This window comes from Elaeis guineensis, chromosome 1 (assembly GCF_000442705.2).
Source record: "Elaeis guineensis isolate ETL-2024a chromosome 1, EG11, whole genome shotgun sequence".
Taxonomy (NCBI): domain Eukaryota; kingdom Viridiplantae; phylum Streptophyta; class Magnoliopsida; order Arecales; family Arecaceae; genus Elaeis; species Elaeis guineensis.
Window position 1 is genome coordinate 3101213 of NC_025993.2, and position 22448 is coordinate 3123660.

Here is a 22448-nt window from a genome sequence, read left to right on the forward strand (position 1 = left end):
TCTGAATAAAGTCTCTTGATGCTTGGGAGATAGAACCACATAGAACAACTTTCATCGATACGGTTGGTTTGTTCCAAAATGTGCTTCCACATATTCTGTGTGATAAATGAAAATTTTATCAATTGTAAATATAATCTGGTACCACATTCTAACGTATACTTTTCCACTTATGTCTTCTTCAATAATGCAAATGAAATCCTTGGAAAGAATAGACTAATGGTTGCGCCATATCGGATACGAATTGCATTTAGGTGTCACTTTTGGATTCTTCAGTCTACACCCCTGGATTTTTCCCTTTCTAATGTTGGCTTACCAGAGATTTGTTTCCAGTTCCACTGCATAAAACCCTTTGAAACAATCATCTTATTTGGCCCTATATCTTGTGATGGTTCCTTGTGAAGCCTTGAAAGTTTTGAGAAAAATGAGATGAAGGGTTGTGCTAGAAGCAGAATGAATAAAAGTTTTTGAAGAGGTTTATGTGCCGATCCTATTTTAAATTGCACTGGCTATAAGTCGGCATTGGATTAATTATTTGGAAGGAGAAAGAATTCATTGGCATGAAACTAAATAAATGTTGAATTCATTGTCGCAGCCGCAAAGTCGTACCGCCATACCGTGCTAACTAGATTTTTTATGGTTCATACTGTAGGTGTAGAATACCCAAAGATGATGGCAGAAGGTCCTTGTGAAGAAGGGACTGATTCCTCTTTCCTTTCTTCTTCTTACAAACCTAATCCCCTTCTTTCTCCCAAATAGATTGGCCTCCTATTTCTTTGCTTATAGGTTTTTGATTCAAATGGAATTGACGGAAATATTTTAAGAATTTTTTTTTGGTAAAGAAAATATTTTGAGGATTGCAAAAAATTTATATTTTCTTTTCAGTATAGAATACGAAGGACGTGATACAAAGTTTATATCAAACAAATATGTATTAAATATATTATAGCCCAAGCCCAATTTAAAAGATCCAAGCCCATTTAAAAAAAAAAAAATAGAAGAAACAGGAGAACCGGAAGAAGACTCCGATAGGAGTCTTCTTTTCCAATTAAATCATGATCGGGAGTCTTAGGACCACAGGAGTCCTAGGGCTCTCTATAAAAAAGCCCTCCCCTTCCATAGAAGCCGACCACCATCCTATTCCCCTCTCTTCCTCCCTGATTTTTCCGATTGGAGCCCGGATACTTGTTTCGTTCTCGCCGTGATTGCTCACCGGTGGGGTCACGGAGGCTGAAGTAAGTTTTCCTCCTCCTCCTCTCTTCTTTCTCCTTCTTTCCATGCCTTGTGCACGATGCCGGCGACGGATGTCGTCGATTTTGGTGGAGAAGAGACCCTGTTTGGTCTCTTCTTCCTTTTGGTTTTCCGGCACCGGCGATCACAACCGACCGCAGGCCTTGCCTCTCCGAACTCGAGAGAGTTTCCCCCTCTGTCGCCGGCCTTCGCCGTGTCGGTCGTGGCCTGGACGGCCGGTCAAGGGAGGGGACCTGCCAGTCCCCTGTTTCGGCAGGAAGGAGCCCGAGAGAAAAGAAAAAAAAAAGAAAAAGAGAAAAGAAAAGAAAAAGAAGAAAAAAAGAAAAGAAAAGAAAAGAAAAGAAAAAAAAAGAGAGAGAAAAAGAAAGGGAGAGAGAATCTTTCTCTCTCTGCTCTCTTTCTTTTAGATTTTTAGGATTTATAGAATTAAAAAATAAATAAATAAATATAATAATAATAATTAAAAAAATATAAGAAGAGTTTTCATGGATCAATCCGAAAATCCTGAACGCTGTCGTCTAGTTAATCCATGTGAGGACATTGGATTTTAATAAATTTTATTTTTTTTTAATTCGATGAAATTTTGATCAAAAATATGATATTGACGTACAGGTCCGGAAAGGATTTTCAAGATTTCTAGAATTCCTAGTTTGGATTTTCTTTTGAGGTAAGTAGTGTTTACTTTTATTGAATTTATCTGGTAAATTATAAACTCTGAATTAAATAAATTCATGGCATGCTTGTGATTAAAAATATTTATTGAAAATAATTATTAAAATTATTTATGATTGAAGTTATTTGTTGAAATTATTTATGATTGAAGTTATTTGTTGAAAAAAATTATTATGATGATGTATGATCATAGAGAATGATATGATTGATTTGATTCGAATATCATTTATTTATATTATTTTTGAAAATAATATATGAATTGGAAGATGATATGAATTTGACAACCTGACTATGTAAAGGATCCCGCCAATGGAGGCATATACGTTGGCAATTGATTGTCCTGAGGGTTTATGTCGCCAGCGAGACCAGCGACATGTCGCCACAGAGACCAGGACAAACCGTCAGCGAGACCAGCGGTTCCAAAGGACTTGGCTGCCAGATGATTCGCAGCCCACCGCAAGCAGATACGCGGTATTATGACCCTGCCACAGGAAAAATATGGTCATAGTCATGGTTGGTAAGAAGAACTTAAGAAATTGATGAATTTAAGATGATAAGCATAATTTGAAATTATGATGAATTGAAATTTTATATATGATTGATAGTATGATTATGATTTCATGAATTTACATATTGATTTTGTTATTATCAGTAAATCGATATGTATAGTATTATTGCATGATTCATTCAGTTAAAGGTATACACTGCTTACTGGGCTATTTAGCTCATGATGAGTTTTATATTTTTCTTTACAGATCCAGAAAATTAGCATGATGCGGGATTCCGATTGGGAGAGGATTAGAGATGGAGTTAGCTCATTTGATTTAGGATTTTTTCAGAATTGATTCAAGATTTTTATTTTAAGTGTTGATTTTGTCAGACAATTATTTTTCTTTTGGACACTGAGTTTTGATTTGTTATTTGAACTAAGGTTTGATTATTAAAAAAATTAAAAAATATTTAACTTTATGTGTAAGATATCACGATGAAATATCTTGCATGCTTATGAAAAAAGTTTTCTATGAGTATGCGGCGATTGCCATGACCCTCGATTCACAATCTCGGGTCGAGGGCGTGACAATTAATATGGTATCAGAGCATAAGTAGATAGATGAAGACATGTAGAATAGAATGAGCGAGTGATGGGTAGATATTAAAAAATTTGAGAGGTTAGTTATGATAATTATGATCTGACCTGTCTCAAGTAAGTTTATAACCTTATTAAGGATAAGTTATTATCTCAAATTTGTCATAGGTCAAAATGCCTCCACGACGAACGAAGAATACTCAACGAGCGGTAGGAGGGACATCAAATCCACTTGGTGATAACACTCCCCAATTGAATAGCGGCACATCTCAGCAGGAGGGAATCCTTGATCCTACCGAAAATACTCTGACAGTACAGGAGGAGCCGAACATGACTCAACTAATGCAAACTCTGATCGGAGTAGTTCAAACACAACAACAGTTACTTCAACAACAACATGCACAGCCACGTCAGCATTTTCCACCAACACCTGCACATGGAGAACATCCGATGCAGAGAAACAATATCGTCGAGTTTAAGAAGCTAGCCCCTCCAGCTTTCAAAGGGACTATCGAGCCATTGGAAGCAGATAACTGGATTATGAAAATGGAGAAAGCATTCACTGTGCAAGAATGTCACGATGAAGAGAAGATCCGCTACACAGCAGATCTGTTACAAGACGAGGTATACAACTGGTGGTGTATACTTGAACAAAAATATGAACACGATAGAATACCACTCACTTGGAAGAGATTCCGAGATGAATTCTTTGACAATTACTTCTCTCGAAGTGTCAGAATACAGAAAGAGCAGGAGTTCATTCATCTGAAACAGGAGAACAGATTCGTTGCAGAATATGAAGCTAAATTCATGGAGTTAGCCAAGTTTGTTCCAAGATTAGTTGAGATTGAGCAAGACAGAGTACACAAATTTGAAATGGGACTGAAGACAAAAATTAAAAAATAAGTTGTACCTTATGAGTTAACTACTTATGCCTCAGTTGTGAATAAAGCTCTAATAATTGAGAGAAAGTTAATGAAGCACATGCGGAGAGAGAAAGGAATCAGAAGAAGAGAAATAGGTTTGGTGGAACTCAAGGACGAAATCAGAACAATAAGAATTCAGCAAAGAAGCCAGCAAATGATAAGAATCGTGAGAATGAGACAGCTAGATGTTCGAGATATTGCCGAAGAGAGCATGAGTCTTCTAATTGCCCATGGAATACTGGTTCTTGTTTTAGCTATGGACAGAAAGGATACAAAATTACAGATTGCCCCCAAAGGGATGAGAATAGACCCACACAAACAAAGGATAGAGGTCAAAGGCCGAAAACTCAAGAAAGAATTTATGTACTCACACAACAGGATGCTCAGGCCTCTAATGCTGTGGTGACAGGCATCATTCCTGTATCTGATATTCATGCTTCAGTTTTGTTTGATTCTGGTGCTACACACTCCTTTATATCCACTACCTTTATTAGACAACATGATATAGTATGTGAACCTATGAAAATTAAATTATATGTTGAGACACCAGTAGGTGGTATTTTGAGTACCGAAAGTGTGTGCAAGTCATGTAGTATCAGAATAGGAGAAAGAGAATTACCGACAGATTTGGTGGTCCTAGATATGCATGATTTCAATGTCATTCTAGGAATGGATTGGCTTGATACTTATCATGCCTCTGTGGATTGTCATGGAAAGAGAGTGAACTTTCAAATACCAGAAGAATTAACATTCAGTTTTGATGGAAGTACAGGAACCACCCCTCCACGTATTATTTCATTTGTGCAAGCTAGACAGATGCTAAGAAAGGGATGTAGAGGTTACCTAGTATCAATAAAGAATAAAGAACATGATGAATTGAAGTTACAGGATATTTCCATCGTAAATGAATTTTCGGATGTATTCATTGATGATTTAACCGGACTACCACCAGACAGAGAAATTAAATTTATCATTGAGTTGGCGCCCAATACCGGTCTGATTTCTAAAGCTCCTTACCGAATGGCCCCTATGGAGTTAAAAGAGTTAAAAGATCAATTACAAGATTTCTTGGATAAAGGTTTTATAAGGCCTAGTGTATCTCCTTGGAGAGCTCCAGTCTTATTTGTGAAGAAGAAAGATGGTAGTATGAGGCTTTGTATCGACTATAGAGAGTTGAATAAGAATACTATCAGAAATAAGTATCCTCTACCTCGAATCGATGATTTATTTAATCAGCTGCAAGGTGCACAAGTCTTTTCAAAAATTGATCTTCGTTCAAGATATCATCAGTTAAAAATCAAAATAGAGGACATACCAAAGACTGCATTTAGAACTCGTTATGGACATTATGAATTTCTAGTGATGCCTTTTGGGTTAACCAATGCTCCAGCGGCCTTTATGGATTTAATGAACAGAATATTCAAATCCTATCTTGATAAGTTTGTTGTCGTATTTATTGACGATATCTTGATATATTCAAGGAGCAAATTGGAGCATGAAGAATATTTACGGTGTGTACTATAAATATTGAGGAAAGAAAAGCTTTATGCCAAATTTAAGAAGTGCGAATTTTGGTTGGATAAAATAGTCTTTTTAGGACACATCGTGTCTAAAGATGGAATTTCTATGGATCCTACAAAAGTGAAAACTGTGATGCAGTGGAACAGACCTACAAATATTTTCAAGATTCGAAGCTTTCTGAGAATGGCAGGATATTACAGACGACAAAACAGAGGACATACCAAAGACTGTATTTAGAACTCGTTATGGACATTATGAATTTCTAGTGATGCCTTTTGGGTTAACCAATGCTCCAGCGGCCTTTATGGATTTAATGAACAGAATATTCAAATCCTATCTTGATAAGTTTGTTGTCGTATTTATTGACGATATCTTGATATATTCAAGGAGCAAATTGGAGCATGAAGAATATTTACGGTGTGTACTACAAATATTGAGGAAAGAAAAGCTTTATGCCAAATTTAAGAAGTGCGAATTTTGGTTGGATAAAATAGTCTTTTTAGGACACATCGTGTCTAAAGATGGAATTTCTATGGATCCTACAAAAGTAAAAACTATGATGCAGTGGAACAGACCTACAAATATTTTCAAGATTCGAAGCTTTCTGAGAATGGCAGGATATTACAGACGATTTGTAGAAGGATTCTCCCGCATAGCTGCACCTTTGACTTGTCTTACTCAAAAAGGGGTTAAATTCGACTGGACCGAAGATTGTGAACAGAGTTTTCAAGAGTTAAAACAATGATTAGTTTCAGCCCCTATCCTTACTATACCAACAGGAAATGAAGGATTCACAATATATAGTGATGCATCTAAAAAGGGACTCGACTGTGTATTGATGCAACATGGTAAGGTAGTGGCCTACGCCTCAAGATAATTGAAATCATATGAACAGAATTATCCGACACATGATTTGGAATTAGCTGCAGTGATTTTTGCCTTAAAAATTTGGAGACATCACTTATACGGTGCGCAGTGTGAAGTGTTTACTGATCATAAGAGTTTGAAGTATATTTTTACGCAGAAGAAATTAAACATGAGACAAAGAAGGTGGTTAGAACTGTTGAAAGATAATGATTTAACAATCCATTATCATCCCGAAAAAGCTAATGTCGTTGCTGATGCCCTTAGTAGAAAATTCGTGAGAAATTTGACGGTTTTAATCACACATCAAAGCCAATTATTGAAGGATATAAGGAGACTGGGATTAGACATCCGAATATATGACTCAACAGTACGATTGGCCAACATGAGGGTTCAGCCAACACTCATTGAAAGAATTATAGTTGCCCAGAATGATGATCCACAACTAATGAAAATAAGGAATTCAATGGAAGCTGGTGTTCAATCTGAATTCAAGATACATGATGATGGTTCGTTGAGGTTCGAAAATAAAATTTGCATACCCAATGATTCAGTACTCAAGCATGAAATACTTCAGGAAGCACATCAGACCAGTTATACAGTTCATCCGGGAGGTACTAAGATGTATAGAGACTTAAAGGAAATGTACTGGTGGAATAATATGAAGAGAGAGATCGCTCAATTCGTGGCTTAATATTTGGTGTGTCAACAAGTTAAAGCTGAACATCAAAGACCTGCGGGACTACTTCAACCTCTTGATATTTCAGTATGGAAGTGGGAACATATCACTATGAATTTTGTAACTGGACTACCTAAGACTCCAAGTAAAAATGATGCAGCCTGGGTGATTGTGGACCGATTGATAAAGTCTGCACACTTTCTACCAATTAGAGTTAGATTTACTTTGAAAAATACTAGCAAAATTATATATGAAAGAAATTGTAAGGCTACATAGAATTCTAGTGACCATCGTATCGGATCGAGATACCAGCTTTGTATCACAGTTTTGGAAGAGCTTACACCAGGCATTAGGAACAAAATTGAACTTTAGTACAGCTTTTCATCCACAGACTGATGGTTAGTCAGAGAGAACTATTCAGATCTTAGAAGATATGTTGAGAACTTATATTTTGGATATGAAAAGTTCATGGGATGAGCATCTACCTTTGATTGAGTTTGCTTACAATAACAGTTATCAGGCTAGTATTGGTATGGCACCTTCGAAGCGTTATATGGTAGAAGATGCCGATCACCGATTCACTGGGATGATGTTGGTGAGCGGAGAATATTGGGTCCCGAACTTGTTCAACAAGCAGTCGAGAAGATTCAATTAATTAAAGAACGACTTCGGGCAGCACAAAGCAGACAGAAAAGTTATGCAGATAACAGGAGACGAAAATTAGAATTTCAAATTGGTGACCATGTATTTCTCAAAGTATCTTCTTCAAAAGAAATCTCAAGATTTGGCATTCGTGGCAAATTGAATCCTAGATATGTGGGTCCGTTTGAGATTTTGGAAAGAATTGGTGAGGTGGCTTATAGACTTACCTTACCACTTTCACTTGCAGGAGTACATAATATTTTTCATATTTTTATGTTAAAAAAATATTTACCAGACCCAAGTCACATCGTGGAACTTGAACCATTGCAAGCCAGAAAAGATCTATCATATGAAGAATATCCGATACGGATCGTGGACCGTAAAGAACAAGTACTGAGACGTCGCAACATTTCGTATGTCAAGGTACAGTGGAGTCGACATTCAGAAAGAGAAGTTACTTGGGAATTAGAGGAAGAAATGAAGCAAAAGTATCCTCAGCTCTTCGAGAACATAGGTATAAAAAATTTCGAGCACGAAATTTCTTTTAGGGGTGAAGAATGTTATAGCCCAAGTCCAATTTAAAAGATCCAAGCCCATTTAAAAAAAAAAAAATAGAAGAAACAGGAGAATCGGGAAGAAGACTCCCAGTAAGAGTCTTCTTCTCCGATTAAACCATGATCGGAAGTCCTAGGACCACCAAGAGTCCTAGGGCTCTCTATAAAAAGGCCCTCCCCTTCCTTAGAAGCCGACCACCGATCCTATTCCCCTCTCTTCCTCCCTGATTTCTCCGATTGGAGCCGCGGATACTTGTTTCCTTCTCGCCGTGATTGCTCACCGGCGGGGTCACCGGAGCCCGAAGTAAATTTTTCTCCTCTTCCTCTCTTCTTTCTCCTTCTTCCCGTGCCTCTGTGCATGACTGCCGACGACGGATGTCGCTGATTTTTAGTCGGAGAAGAGACCCCTGTTTGGTCTCTTCTTCCCTTTTGATTTTTTGGTGCCGGCGATCACAACCGACCGCCGGCCTTATCTCTCCGAACTCGAGAGAGTTGCCCCCTCTGTCGTCGGCCTTCGCCGTGTCGGCCGTGGCCTGGATGGCCGATCAAGGGAGGGGACCTGCCAGTCTCCTGTTTCGGCCAGGAAGGAGCCTGAGAGAAAAGAAAAAAAAGAAGAAAAAAAGAAAAGAAAAGAAAAGAAAAAGAAAAGAAAAGAAAAGAAAAGAAAAGAGAGAGAAAAAGAAAGGGAGAGAGAAACTTTCTCTCTTTGCTCTCTCTTTTAGATTTTTAGAATTTATGAAATTAAAAAAAATAAATAAATATAATAATAATAATTAAAAGAAATATAAGAAGAGTTTTCATGGATCAATTCAAAAATCTTGGACGCTGTCGTCTAGTTAATCCATGTGAGGACATTGGATTTTAACAAATTTTATTTTTTTTAATTCGATGAAATTTTGATCAAAAATATGATATTGACGTACCAGGTCTGGAGAAGAATTTTCAAGATTTCTAGAATTCCTAGTTTGGATTTTCTTTTGAGGTAAGTAGTGTTTACTTTTATTGAATTTATCTGGTAAATTATAAACTCTGAATTAAATAAATTCATGGTATGTTTGTGATTGAAAATATTTATTGAAAATAATTATTGAAATTATTTATGATTGAAGTTATTTGTTGAAATTATTTATGATTGAAGTTATTTGTTGAAAAAAATTATTATGATGATGTATGATCATAGAGAATGATATGATTGATTTGACTCGAATATTATTTATTTATATTATTTTTAAAAATAATATATGAATTGAAAGATGATATGAATTTGACAACCTGACTATGTAAAGGACCCCGCCAATGGGGGCATATATATTGACAATTGATTGTCCTGAGGGTTTATGTCGCCAGCGAGCCCAGCGACATGTCACCAGAGAGACCAGTGACAAATCGTCAGCGAGACCAGTGGTTCCAAAGGACTTGGCTGCCAGATGATTCGCAGCCCACCGCAAGTAGATACGCGATATTATAACCCTGCCACAGGAAAAATGTGGTCATAGTCATGGTTAGTAAGAAGAACTTAAGAAATTGATGAATTTAAGATGATAAGCATAATTTAAAATTATGATGAATTGAAATTTTATATATGATTGATAGTATGATTATGATTTCATAAATTTACATATTGATTTTGTTATTATCAGTAAATCGATATGTATAGTATTATTACCTGATTCATTCAGTTAAAGGTATACACTGCTTACTGAGCTATTTAGTTCATGATGAGTTTTATATTTTTCTTTACAGATCCAGAAAATTAGCATGATGCGGGATTCTAATTGGGAGAGCGATTAGAGATGGAGTTAGCTCATTTGATTTAAGATTTTCTTAGAATTGATTCAAGATTTTTATTTTAAGTGTTGACTTTATCAGACAATTATTTTCCTTTTGGACACTGAGTTTTGATTTGTTATTTGAACTAAGGTTTGATTATTAAAAAAATTGAAAAATTATTTAACTTTATGTGTAAGATATCATGATGAAATGCCTTGCATGCTTATGGGAAAAGTTTTCTATGAGTATGCGGCGATTGTCATGACCTTCGATTCACAATCTCGGATCGGAAGCGTGACAAAATAACTTTTCGATATATATTATAAATATTTTTTTAATATATTTCTAGCAGTGATTTAATAAACATATTTAAAAAAATAATATTCAGTTTTTAAAATATATTATTTATTAATATATAATATATGATCAGATAATACATATCTAATAAATTATCATCCAATAGTCAAATACATATCTCTGAATAAATTAATATATAATTTTTAAAAATATGATATTGGTGTACATCAATCGAGTCTTATCGCTATATTAAGATTAAGCAATTTTTCATTGGGACGAGGATAGCGAGGCACACATTCAAAGAGGAAAGGAAAGAGGTAGAGAGGGATTTTAGAGAAGGAGAAATAAGTGGAATACAACGGAAGAAAAAAATTTAATAATTTTTTTTTTAATCATAAAATAGATAAATTTTAATGATAGAATTTTTTTTTTTTTTTTTTATTTTACCCTTTTCCTCGTCGCCAGGAATACACGTCGAAACAAAAAAGAAGTTCCCAAGCAATTTTCTACAATACCCGCACTTTTTGCGTATGATGCATGCACCATCATTTTTGGTAAAAGCCATCATCCCCATTTTGAAAACTAGAAATCACCTATCCGTATTGACGTTGGGCTGTACAAACCTGTCCCATTGGATATCCATATCATATCATGCTGCAACATCTGATGAGACTGTGGATTCACGATGTTGAGCACGTGACCCACATGTTACTACAGGGATTGAGAGGCTTGTTTACCTTAAAAGACTTTCTACTCATCATTAATATTTTCCCCAGGGGTTGAATAAGAATTGGAATAATAATTTTATTCAAACTTGCCTGCTTCCACGTCGTGCATCACATGCACGCTTCCTGACACGTGGCATCCTTTCCTATCGTCCACCCCATTCGAAGTATCTGGCCAAACACGAATGCAAGTTTCCAGACCCATCCTCAATCCCTAAAATACCCCTAATCATTTTAATGTCTCAGGTATGATAAAGGAGAATGCCGATGTCATTTGAAGAATGAACGAGGGTATTTTAATAATTTAGGCGATGACGGGCGTGTATAAAATGGACAGCGGCGCGCGAGGGAAATTATTGTTCCTGGTTGGAGGCGGCGCCTATCGGTCTTTGCCGCGTGAAGGGAAGCGAAGCAAACCCTAACCCTAGATCTCGAATGGCGTCGTTCGCGGAGGCTCCTCCCGGCAATGCGAAGGCGGGGAGAAGATCTTCAAGACGAAGTGCGCCCAGTGCCACACGGTCGAGAAGGGGGCCGGACACAAGCAAGGTGAACCTCTTCTCCTTTGCCGATCTCCGTATATCTCGCTTGATCTTCTTGTGAGAGTTTTTTGTTCGATTTGTTTGATCTGAACCTTCTCTGATCGGTATTCTGTGGTCCCGAATCTCGATCTGCTTGAATCTTGGGTTAAACAAAAGGGCTTTTGAAATTTTGCTTCCTTTTTGTTTTGTTTTTTTTCTTTCTTTCTTTTTTTCAACATGATGGTTGTTTCTTAATTTATTTTATGTGATCGATAGTTTAATTTCCTGCATTATTTATGCTGAATATCTCTACTTTAAGTCTTCCTGGGTTTCTGTTGGATTTGCAACCTCCGATCTCTCTCTCTATATATATATATTCCCCTTCTATTTGTGCTGGTGATCTCTAATCTATTTGTTTGCTGATCGCATGATATCCTTTTTGTTATATCCAGGGAAGATCTGCGAATTTTGGTAATAGGGTTTGTTGCCTGATTTGGTAGTTGGCGTGTTTTTTTTTCTTTCCTTTTGTGTTTTGAGGTTAATTAGCAATGAATGAAAATTCTGCCATTGAGGCTTTGGGAGGAACAAAGAGGACCGGTTTTTATCTTGGTTACGTATCAAAACCAGTGAGTTTCATGGTGTTCATAATTCATAGCGTTTGTTGATGATCTGCGGGCTGGTAACAAATTATTGCCTATTTTAATTCACACATTCATGTTTACATTTGCTATTATCCATGCTTTGGCTTGGATTTCTGTTCTCCTTTAGCTAGTAATAATTTGGTGTCAATTGCGTATAGATTTTTGTGACAATTTTTTCATTTTGCTCTGATGTTGATGTATGCAGGACCTAATTTGAATGGACTTTTTGGAAGGCAATCTGGTACCACACCTGGTTATTCGTACTCTGCTGCAAACAAGAACATGGCTGTGACATGGGAGGAGTCAACATTGTATGCTTACTTGCTTAATCCTAAAAAGGTATGAAATCCAAACTCAATATCTTAGATAACACAATCAAAGTTTCAAATCTCGTCGGATAGGGCTGTTCTGATTGTTTCATGGAATGGGATGCGCCGCATCCCACCCCGTCCCGACACTTGGGGCAGGGATGTCCCAAGATGTCTAAGACACTAGCGGGATGGCACACATCAGATTATATCCCATCCCAGTGTTCCGCAGGACGTCTTGGGATCTGAATTCTTGCATATAACTTCAAACTCAGTTAATTTTTTTTATTGTATTATTACATATAAGATATGCAACGTGTTTGACTACACATCTCGATGATAGCTAACACCAGCATACAATTTTTTCCGAACAACCGGTTAAGTTTTTTTTTTTTACATATTAATGTTAGGAAGGGTTGCGAAATCTAGATTTTCCACCTGAACTGAGACAGTAATATCAGAGACAAATTGGCAGGAATTTTAGTAGGATCTTCTTGGTTGCTAGTCATTATTTTATGGAAAGATGTGCAGATTCTACATATTGGATATTAAGGAATCAAGTATGTATTGATATATTTTTTTGCTATAAAAAAATCCACTGGAATGGTGAAATATCTACAAGGCGTGAAGTATGGGAGGAACATATTGTATTCCTAAGAGGCATAGATAACCTTTTTCGGTATGCCTATTGATTTATAATTTGTTAAATCGATTGATTTTAGGACATACTATTTTTTGAGGTACATTGTCTCCTTCCTTTTCAGTAGAAAGAAACTAGTTGAATCAGTGAAATGATAGCTCCTGTTGAATTCTGCACAAAGTTGGAATCAGCAAGGGGTGGGGAATGGCTTGAGTTTTAGGGTAGTTTGTTTTGGGGAAAGAAAACATGGCTAGCAGCATCCACATTGGCAAACAATGTTGACACTCTCATGCAACAAAGAAGTTAGTTGTAGTTAATACATTAGTTGGTGGTAAAGGGGCATGTGACCTTGAGAGTGAGGGGGGCAATGAGTGTCCATGGCCTGCTTCCTGAACGTAATCGAAATTCTTCAAATGAACATGAGTAGCTTCCAGGTTGTTTGGGTCCTAGAAGCACAAGCTAAGCTTTGTTTGGTTAGGTTCAGTGTAGAAGCTTCTGGCTGGATCCAGTATGATCGGCCTAGAAGAGGGAGTTAAATTGTGAGAAGGAGAGGTCAGAGGGTCTTTGGGCATGATCCATACCGGATTAAAGAATGACCTCTCGAATTCTTTCAAAAAAAAAAAAAAAATCTCACCAAGATGGGGACTGCTACTCTCGTACTCTCCTCTCCCTTTTGCTTGCTTCCTCCCCTCTCCTGTGATGTCTTCTGAGCTGATCCTGCCTGATTTAGCCAGAAATTCCCAAACATGCCCTATGTGGTTATAAATATCCACAATCCAAGAATCTGACTTGCTTCAGAAGTGTGTGAAAATATGTTTTGGTTCAGACTTTTCAAGATGGACACAGTTGTCTGAGTAGCCCCCAAATGCTGGTCGGTAAATGAGGTTAGAGTCCATATATTAACAACATCTGACCTGTTTCTTCCCATATTGAGGGTGCTCTTGACCTGACAGATTCTAGCTGATGAGGACATAATTTTGTTCACTTGCTGGTACAATTTTTTTGGAGGTTGCTTCTGAAAAGCTCACTTACGAGTATATGATATCTTTTTAGATTTCTATTAGAATGGTGGCAATATAATGTTGTAGTGCTATACTTTGCCCAGTTGTGGCTGCATTGAGGTCAAAGTTGTTCTTGTTCATGGGATTTTTTAACTGAAGCCTTGCTCTCGCCTGGTCCATGGAGATGGATGGAAGGATTTTCTGGGGATAGAAATGTAGCAGTGAGCATGGGACTTTTTACAGTGGGGTATTTGTTGGGGAGAAAGGAAAAAAAAGGAGGGAGTCTTAACTTGACGAGGGAAACTCTGTTTTTCCCTAAATTTTATATTGATTGTTTACCTGTTCATGGATAGAGGGGAGTCTAACTTGGTGAGGGGAACTGTATTTCTCCCTAAATTTTATATTGATTGATTATTTGTTTATGGATAGAGGGGGGTCTAACTTGGTGAGGGAAACTGTGTTTCTCTCTAGATTTTATATTGATTGGTGAACTGTTCATGGATACACAAATGGCTTTCCTGTAAGGAACCTCTGGATGAAGCATTAATTTTATGCATTGGTCTGCCTAGGCTGTTATCTTACGTGCATCATGCTTGATGACTGCTTGTATCTAATGAGAAAAAAAATAAACTTATAATGCTGAGTATTGCATGCCTCATGCTATGCTATGTCACAATCATCTATTGGTCCTTACCCAATGAGAGAGAAATAAACTTACGATCCTATGATTTGCATGCCTCATGCCATGTCACAATCATTTCTACCCAATGACAGGGATACACTTACGATCCTAAGATTTGCATGCCTCGTGTTGTATCACAATCATCTCTCCATTCCGCCAATAGTTAAATCATATCGACCGAGATTCTTTATATTGGTTAACTAGAATTTTATTTCTGCAATTTTTTCTCATTCTCATTAATTTTTTTTGGGGGTGTAGGGAACTGGAACTGGAGAAATGTTTAATTATTTTGTGTGCGCTAATAGTTCTCTTTCCATAATGATTATTGGCAGTTTCTTACATGTAATGATAGTGAACGCACATTTGAAACTATATGGAACTCTTGTATGATTTCTCATGGGCTTTTTCTGGTTGTGCAGTACATTCCTGGTACCAAGATGGTTTTCCCTGGACTGAAGAAGCCACAGGAGCGTGCGGACCTTATTGCTTATCTCAAAGAGTCCACAGCACCTTAAATCCGTTACAACCTATTATACCGCGGACAAATTTTTTGGGCAAATAAGACCTGAAGGGTCATCCTGCTTTTTTCAAAGCGGTGGAGCCATAAAAACATTTATTCTTTGACGAGTTCCTCTTAAATTGTTTCCATCTACCAAGGGATTGTTTCCCTGAGATAAATTTATTTTGGCTGTAAAATTTAGCTCTGCAACATTTCCAGGAATACCAGTAATTGTGAGATCATTTGTGACATCCAGCAGATGCCCCAAAATTAACAAATAACCATTATTCAGGACAATCTTTTAGTGCTTTGGATGTGGTGCGCAGGAGGTTGTTTGTGGTCAGTCTTGTTTGCTATGATTTTTGAGGTTTGGATAGAGGGATGGGGATTCATTGTAATCTCTTTCTTTACGCGAACAGGATCATCAGATGGTCAGGTGGCTGGCCTTTGCGAAAATTTGGTTGTGTGTGGAGTTCGTTCTGATGTCAATTTGTGTTTGTTTGGCTGTGGCCTCTGTTGGTGCTCGCATGTTTTAGTGTCCTAGGGGGAACAGAGCTATTTAACTTGGTTTTCGGATGTTATGAATATTCTTTTGAACATTTTGTGGGAGTTTGAAACGGTGCTCAGAAGGCGGTCTTTTTTTTTTTTTATTCCTCCCCTTCAGAATTCAGTTTTTATGTGCGCTGATCAAAAACGTTTTAAATTTAGCTTTTTGTCTCTATCGTACGGTGTTTTAATTTTTTTTAGCGTTTCTCTATCGTCCGATCTTCTTTCTTGTGCTCCTTTTTGTATGTTGGTTTCATGGTGGCGAAATTCTTTGTACGCCATTTGCGGTGTAGAAAATTCTACGTGGAGCGCACCGTGGTTCACGTATCGTTCTCATGGCGACTGATGTTCTGCAGCGGCTTTTGTTGCTTGGTAAAGAGATATCGGACCATCTCTGCACTTCCTCTGCGGTAAATGTTGTTCTATTTGTTTGAGTGATTGGCCATTTTTCGGGAGATGTTCTGTTTGTTGAGGGAGTGTTTTTAAATAATTAATTCAATGATAGCATCTAAAAAGTTTGAGTTTAAAAAGTGCAAGGGACGAGATAATAAAAAAAAGAGGATAATCAATAATGATGGGTTAAATGAAGAATTTTTTTTTATCGTAATTTTTTTTCTAAATATTGGTATATATTTGGAGAAATTGTTTTAGCATGATGATAAAATATCATATTTTTGGCATTTATTTGGTTGTGCATCTAAAAAAAATTAAGTAAAATATCTTAATAAAATCTAAAATTTTATCTCATTCTATCTAAAAATTTAAGAATATATTTGAAAAAAAATAGATAAAAATTAAATTCTCTCGTATGTGAATATTTTTCTATAAAATAAGAAAAACTTATTTCTATACAAATATCACTTTCCCATCCCTTTTCTTTAAAAACTCAACCAAACAGCAAGTCTTTCTCTATTGTTTTCATTGACCATACTCTCCAACTCTCCCCGCCAACCAAACGTGTTCTCTAAGTGCAGCGAGTGGTTTTGGCTTGATTCTAATTATTATATTACTTCTAACTAATTTTATTAAGAATAATGTTTGAAAGATAATATATTGTTTTGAATGATCTGGATCCAAAATTTATACATTTATAATGACGAAATCTGGTAGCGATATGGACAAGTTGGGCGGGCAACTTGACCGATTACTTCATAAGTTTGAGAGCCTTCATCCAGATACCATTGAAATAACGGGTCAGATTACATCTGCACTTGTTATGCCAAGTCTAGTCTTACTCGCTTGGATTCTCAGCTAATGCCCATCTAACTAGCATGCAGATCAAAGAATACTGCTGATACACAGTTCATTGGCACCTTGATTTACAAAACATATAAACAAAGCATCATGAAGGTGCTACCTTCTAGTATCTTAAATTATACCTGCATACATGATTTGAACTTAGGTTAAGCAAGGAAAAGAGATAAAATATTTGTATATTATATTTTTAAGTCATAATACTATTATTAGATTTGACGCCTCGAGATTCAGCCCACAGCGAGGTTCGCGGCGAAAAACGGAGTCCAACGAGATCAAGATCATCCCAAACGAAGCTCGGATGGAGGAATACGAGCTTTTGAAGTCAGCATGAGACTCGAGGCGGCGGAAGACCACCTGCGGCTAGCGGCGACCGGCGGAGCGGCGGCGGCGCGCGGCCCATGTGGGGCCAACGTGCGACCCAGGCAGGCGGGCGGCCCAGGCGGGCATGCAGCCCAACCCGTGCACAGGACAGCGCACGGGCGCGGCCAGGCCCGCGCGCGGGCCGGCCCAGGCCCAGGCGCCCTGTCTGGCCTGTACCCCGGTCCACCGTAGACCGAGCAGTCTACGGATGGGCCTGTGGACCACGTGGGAGTTTTTCATGCATTTTTTGCATTCTACGATACTATTCATGACTGGAGCGCGATCGAAAGCCCAGAGACGTCCCTGTCTTGATCCGACGGTGCAGGGGGTTATTTGGCTTTGTTTAGGACTTCTAATCCCTCTCTAATCAGGTTTAAGCCCTTTAAATAGGGCTGGTCGGTGAAATAGAGAGCAAGTGGTTTGGTTTTTGCCGTACGGAACCCGTGAAGGAGAGAGAGAAGGCCGTATGCTGTGAGAGAAGGAGCAGGAGGCTCTTGGACAGCAGACGCGGTCACTTCAGGGATTAGAGGGTCTTCTAAGAGAGAGAGAGCTTTTGAGAGGGAACTTCTAGTGAGAGAGAATTGGGTATACAAGGGTTGAGGGTGAGGTCTCCTCTTGTAAATTTTTTTTTTCATAGTGAAGTTTGCATGCCCCGTGGAGGTGAGCCTTTTTGTGGCTATCCACGTATTTTGATTGTTTTGTTTTGTTTCTTCTTTCTTCCTGCTGCATCGCATGGTACTGAAAAGGTCTTGGGAGTGGTGTCCTGACCAGACATCCACCCAACAAGTGGTATCAGAGCAAGGTGGTATAAGGACGCAGATTACAGCGGTGGTGAGCAAGATTGAAGATGGAGAAGACAGTAACAATCAAGATGGAGATCAACAAATTCGATGGTAAGAGTAATTTTTTTGTGGCAGGCAAGGGTGAAGGACGTGCTCATCCAAAGGGGTTGATCGATGCTCTCTTATGCAATGAAAGCTGACCACCATGGAGGTGCGGGATTGGAAACGGCTACAGATGCAGGCGGTGAGCACCATTCGTATGTACTGATGGATGAGGTGGTGATCCATGTGCTGAGCGAGACTTCCCCGATGGTGCTGTGGTCAAAGCTCGAGGAGTTATACATGGCGAAGTCTCTTACCAACACTCTTTTTCTCTGAAGGCAGTTCTACCAACTACGGATGACTGAGGGATAGAGCATGCAGGAGCATCTCAGCCACTTCCAGAAGATCCTCACCGACCTCCTCAACGTTGACGAGAATGTTGAGGAGAAGACCAGGGCGCTGGTTTTGCTAACGTCGCTTCTCCTTCATATGAGTCCTTGGTGACTGCTCTTCTAGTGGAGAAAGCATCATCAAGATGGATGAGGTCACCGCAGTGATACTCCAGAACGAGGTTCTCAAGAGGGAGAATCCAGCTTCGAGCTCAGGTGGCGGTAGCTCAGCTTTGGTGGCTTCTGGAGGAGCAGGAGGCGGTAGACGAGCGACAGGAGATCGCAACGAGGGCGGTCCAAGTCCAGGAGGGACTTGAGCAAAATCAGATGTTACCGGTGTGAGGAGTTGGGACATCTAGGCAGAGATTGCCTCAACTCAAAAATCGGACGGTGGCTGCTGTAGCGATGGCTGGCAGCGATTCAGATGGAGATGTCCTGGAGATATCTGACGAGGTATCTACTTCTTCTCAGTAGTGGATATTAGATTCTGCATGCCCCTATCATGTATGTTGCAGAGAGGAGTAGTTTGACTCCCTGGAGAACAGTGAGGGCACTGTATATCTACCGGATGGATCGAGTTGTGCGATCAGAGGCATTGGGACGATCAGCTGAAGGACACATGACGGTGCAGTGAGGAGATTGGGGAAGGTCCGATACATATCCGATTTCAAGCAGAATCTTATCTCACTTAGCAGACTGGATTCGAGAGGCTACAGGACGGTAGCTGATGGAGGAATTCTGAGGGTGCTACGCGGCGATAGGATTGTTCTGAAGGAGAAGAAGGGGAGCAGAGGAATTATTACCTAGCAGGAAGTCCAGTGCGATGTGGAGCTTCAGGAGTCAGGCAGAGCCCAGAGTGAGGTGGAGCTCCAGGAGGCGGATCGAGCACGAGATAAGAGACTCGAGAGGACGAGAGGCGACGTCGCAAGGTGAGATACCTATTGCCGCAGGATGATGCCCCGAGCAGGTCTCAAGTCAGGAGGAGCACAGCATACGATGAAAATGAGATCGAGCAGCCTGGCTCGACTCCCATGTTTGCCCATTCATGATCAGCAGGCAATTGCCCAGGACATGGGGCGAGGAGATCCAGAAGCTCTCGGAGTTTGGAGGAGGCCGAATATCGAGTCAAGATTAAAATTGTTAGGATTTGATGCCTCGAGATTCAGCCACATTGAGCTCACAACGAGGTTTGCGGCAAAAAATGGAGTCCAACGAGACTAAGATCACTCCAAATGAAGTTCGGATGGAGGAGATACAAGCTTTTGAAGTCGGCACGAGATTCGAGACGGTGGAGGGCCACCGGCGGTGGCCCAAGCGGGCGGACGGCCCTGCCCGTGCGTGGAATCCGAGCGCGGGCCAGCCCAGGCCCAGGCGCCCTGCTGGGCATGTACCCCGGTCCATCGTGGATCGGTCGGTCCATAGGTGGGCCTGTGACCGCGTGGGTGTTTCTCATGCATTTCTCACGGTCTACGGTACTATTTCATGGACCGAAGCTCAATCGGAGGGTCCAAGGACGTTCCGATCTTGATTCGACGGTCCAAAGGTTATTTAGCTTTGTTTAGGACTCTTAATCCCTCTTTAATCAAGTTTAAGCCCTTTAAATAGGGCTGATCGGTGAAATAGAAAGCAAGTGGTCTGGTTTTTGCCGTACGGAACCCGTGAAGGAGAGAGAGAAGACCATATACTGTAAGAGAAGGAGCAGGAGGCTCCTGGACAGCGGACGCCGGTCACTTCAGGGGTTCAGGAGGTCTTTCAAGAGAGAGAGAGCTTTTGAGAGGAAAACTTCTAGTGAGAGAGAATTGGGTGTATAAGGGTGAGGGTGAGGTCTCCTCTTGTAAATTTTTTTTTCATAGTGAAGTTTGCATGCCCCGTGGAGGCGAGCCTTTTTGTGGCTGATCCACATATTTTGATTGTTTTATTTTGTTTTGTTTCTTCTTTCTTCGTGCTGTATCGCGTGGTACTGAAAAGGTCTTGAGAAGTGGTGTCCTGATCAGACATCCACCCAACAAATATGTACATCAATATATAGCCTAACAATATCTAGTAAGAAAAGTATATCAAAACTAATGAAAAAATACCAATCACATTTGGAATACCATATGCATAACTAATTTTTCAAATGACTCTCTTCAACTTCCACTGCATGACGAATGCTTTTATTTCCTTTAACTCCGAGAGAATCTATTATCGGATGGTATTTGAAACAAAGGCTTCATGTCATCAAGGACTGGTTCCAATGTGCCAATGCCCGCGAGCAAACGGAAGGGCAGTCAGGATATTCAAATCTGTCTCTAGAATGTCTGAAGTCCCTGGGTATTCCAAGTTTCAAAGGAAGCTTTTGACCATTAAACTAAGATGGAGTTTTTTTTTCAGTTTCTTTCTTCTAGATGGCCTTGGTATCTTTATCACTGAGAGCACAAGAATTTTGACAAAGTCAGCCTCTCTCATTGTGTGATTGAGAGCTAATTCATTTGTTTGAGCAAAGATGGAATTTCCTTTTTCCAGCTGCTTTATAGTGTAGCCTTTGATTGGAATTTCTTATAACTCAATTACTTTTAGCAAAAAATATTTTGCTTAGCAGAAAAAAAATGCAATTTAAGGGTAAAATAATTGGATAATAATAAAAGAAGTCAACAAACTGTAACTTGAGAGATTTGAGAATTCTAGTTAAGTGATATTTACCCAATTTTCTCCAAAAAAATGACAATTCTCTAATAAGAAGAAAAAAAAAAGTTCTTTTCATATTTCTTGATTCAATTTTACTTTACCTTTGAGAAGAGATTCCATTATATTTTGAGAATGGTTACTAAAAAAATATTTGAAACATAAAAAATTTGTTGTGCATCCAAGTTTTTTTTTCTTTTTTGTTAATTATGAAATCAATGTTCAGGACAAGCAGTGCTTACTATTATTTCTTTATGAACACTTAAGCAGCACTTGTAAGGCCAGATCGGCTAGCATATTACAGCAAAGTAAGATTCTCGGTCCTTCAAATCTATCCTTAACATAACAACAGGGGGCAAGTCTTACAAATCCCAACTTGAATTAGTAGATGAATCCTTGGTCATTTTAGTTATATCATTTTATTACGGCCATATGATTTATCCTAGCTATAACATTGTACCAGCTCTATATCATCTTATATTGTTACTTCACTGTAACAACACTTAATGACCCATTATTACCTTATTTTCTAAGATGAAAAAAGAGACTCGAGAGCCTGCTTCACCAATATTCCACACCACACAACGATATCATCAGGTGGGTCCACTTCACATCACCTTTATTTTTTCGCCATTTTAAATTATTTTGTGTTTATACACGGATGTGTGCGATGTCAAAAAGTTCATGTCTATAAACTTAGTTTCATGACATTAGATAGACTACATAATATAAAATTATAACAACTAGATTAACTATTAGATAGACTCATCTTTTTCAAATATCTATCTATCTATATATATATATATAGAGATATATAGGTCCACTGTAATCTTGTTCTTTTTTTTTTTTGGTCTCATTCAAATGCCAAGTTGTTTGGTAGGAGTCATTCATGGGCTCTGATGGTGCCAACACGTAGAATATTATCTTAAATCACAATTTACGATTGGATAAAGCAGTCCCCTGTGATCAAGTGAGCTAACGAGCTTCCAACACCTAAGGTTGGTGAACTTCACTAATTGTCAAATGGATGATGCTACACCTACCTTGAGGCCGTGGAATCTTGTTTTTGTTCGGGTGTTCAGTCTTTGTTTAGAAATGTACAGTTTATATATTCCGCCCTTAGATTGATTGCAG

The 22448-nt window shown here is 38.8% G+C and overlaps 1 protein-coding gene across 1 annotated transcript; it reads left to right on the forward strand.

Annotated features, from left to right (window-relative positions):
- The first annotated feature begins 11343 nt into the window (after window positions 1–11343).
- On the forward strand, window positions 11344–15571 carry LOC105036392 (cytochrome c). The gene is given in 4 exon segments (XM_010912163.4): window positions 11344–11457; window positions 11460–11531; window positions 12350–12483; window positions 15195–15571. Coding segments are annotated over 4 exon segments (339 nt in total). The 5' UTR covers window positions 11344–11420; the 3' UTR covers window positions 15291–15571.
- The last annotated feature ends 6877 nt before the right edge of the window (window positions 15572–22448 follow it).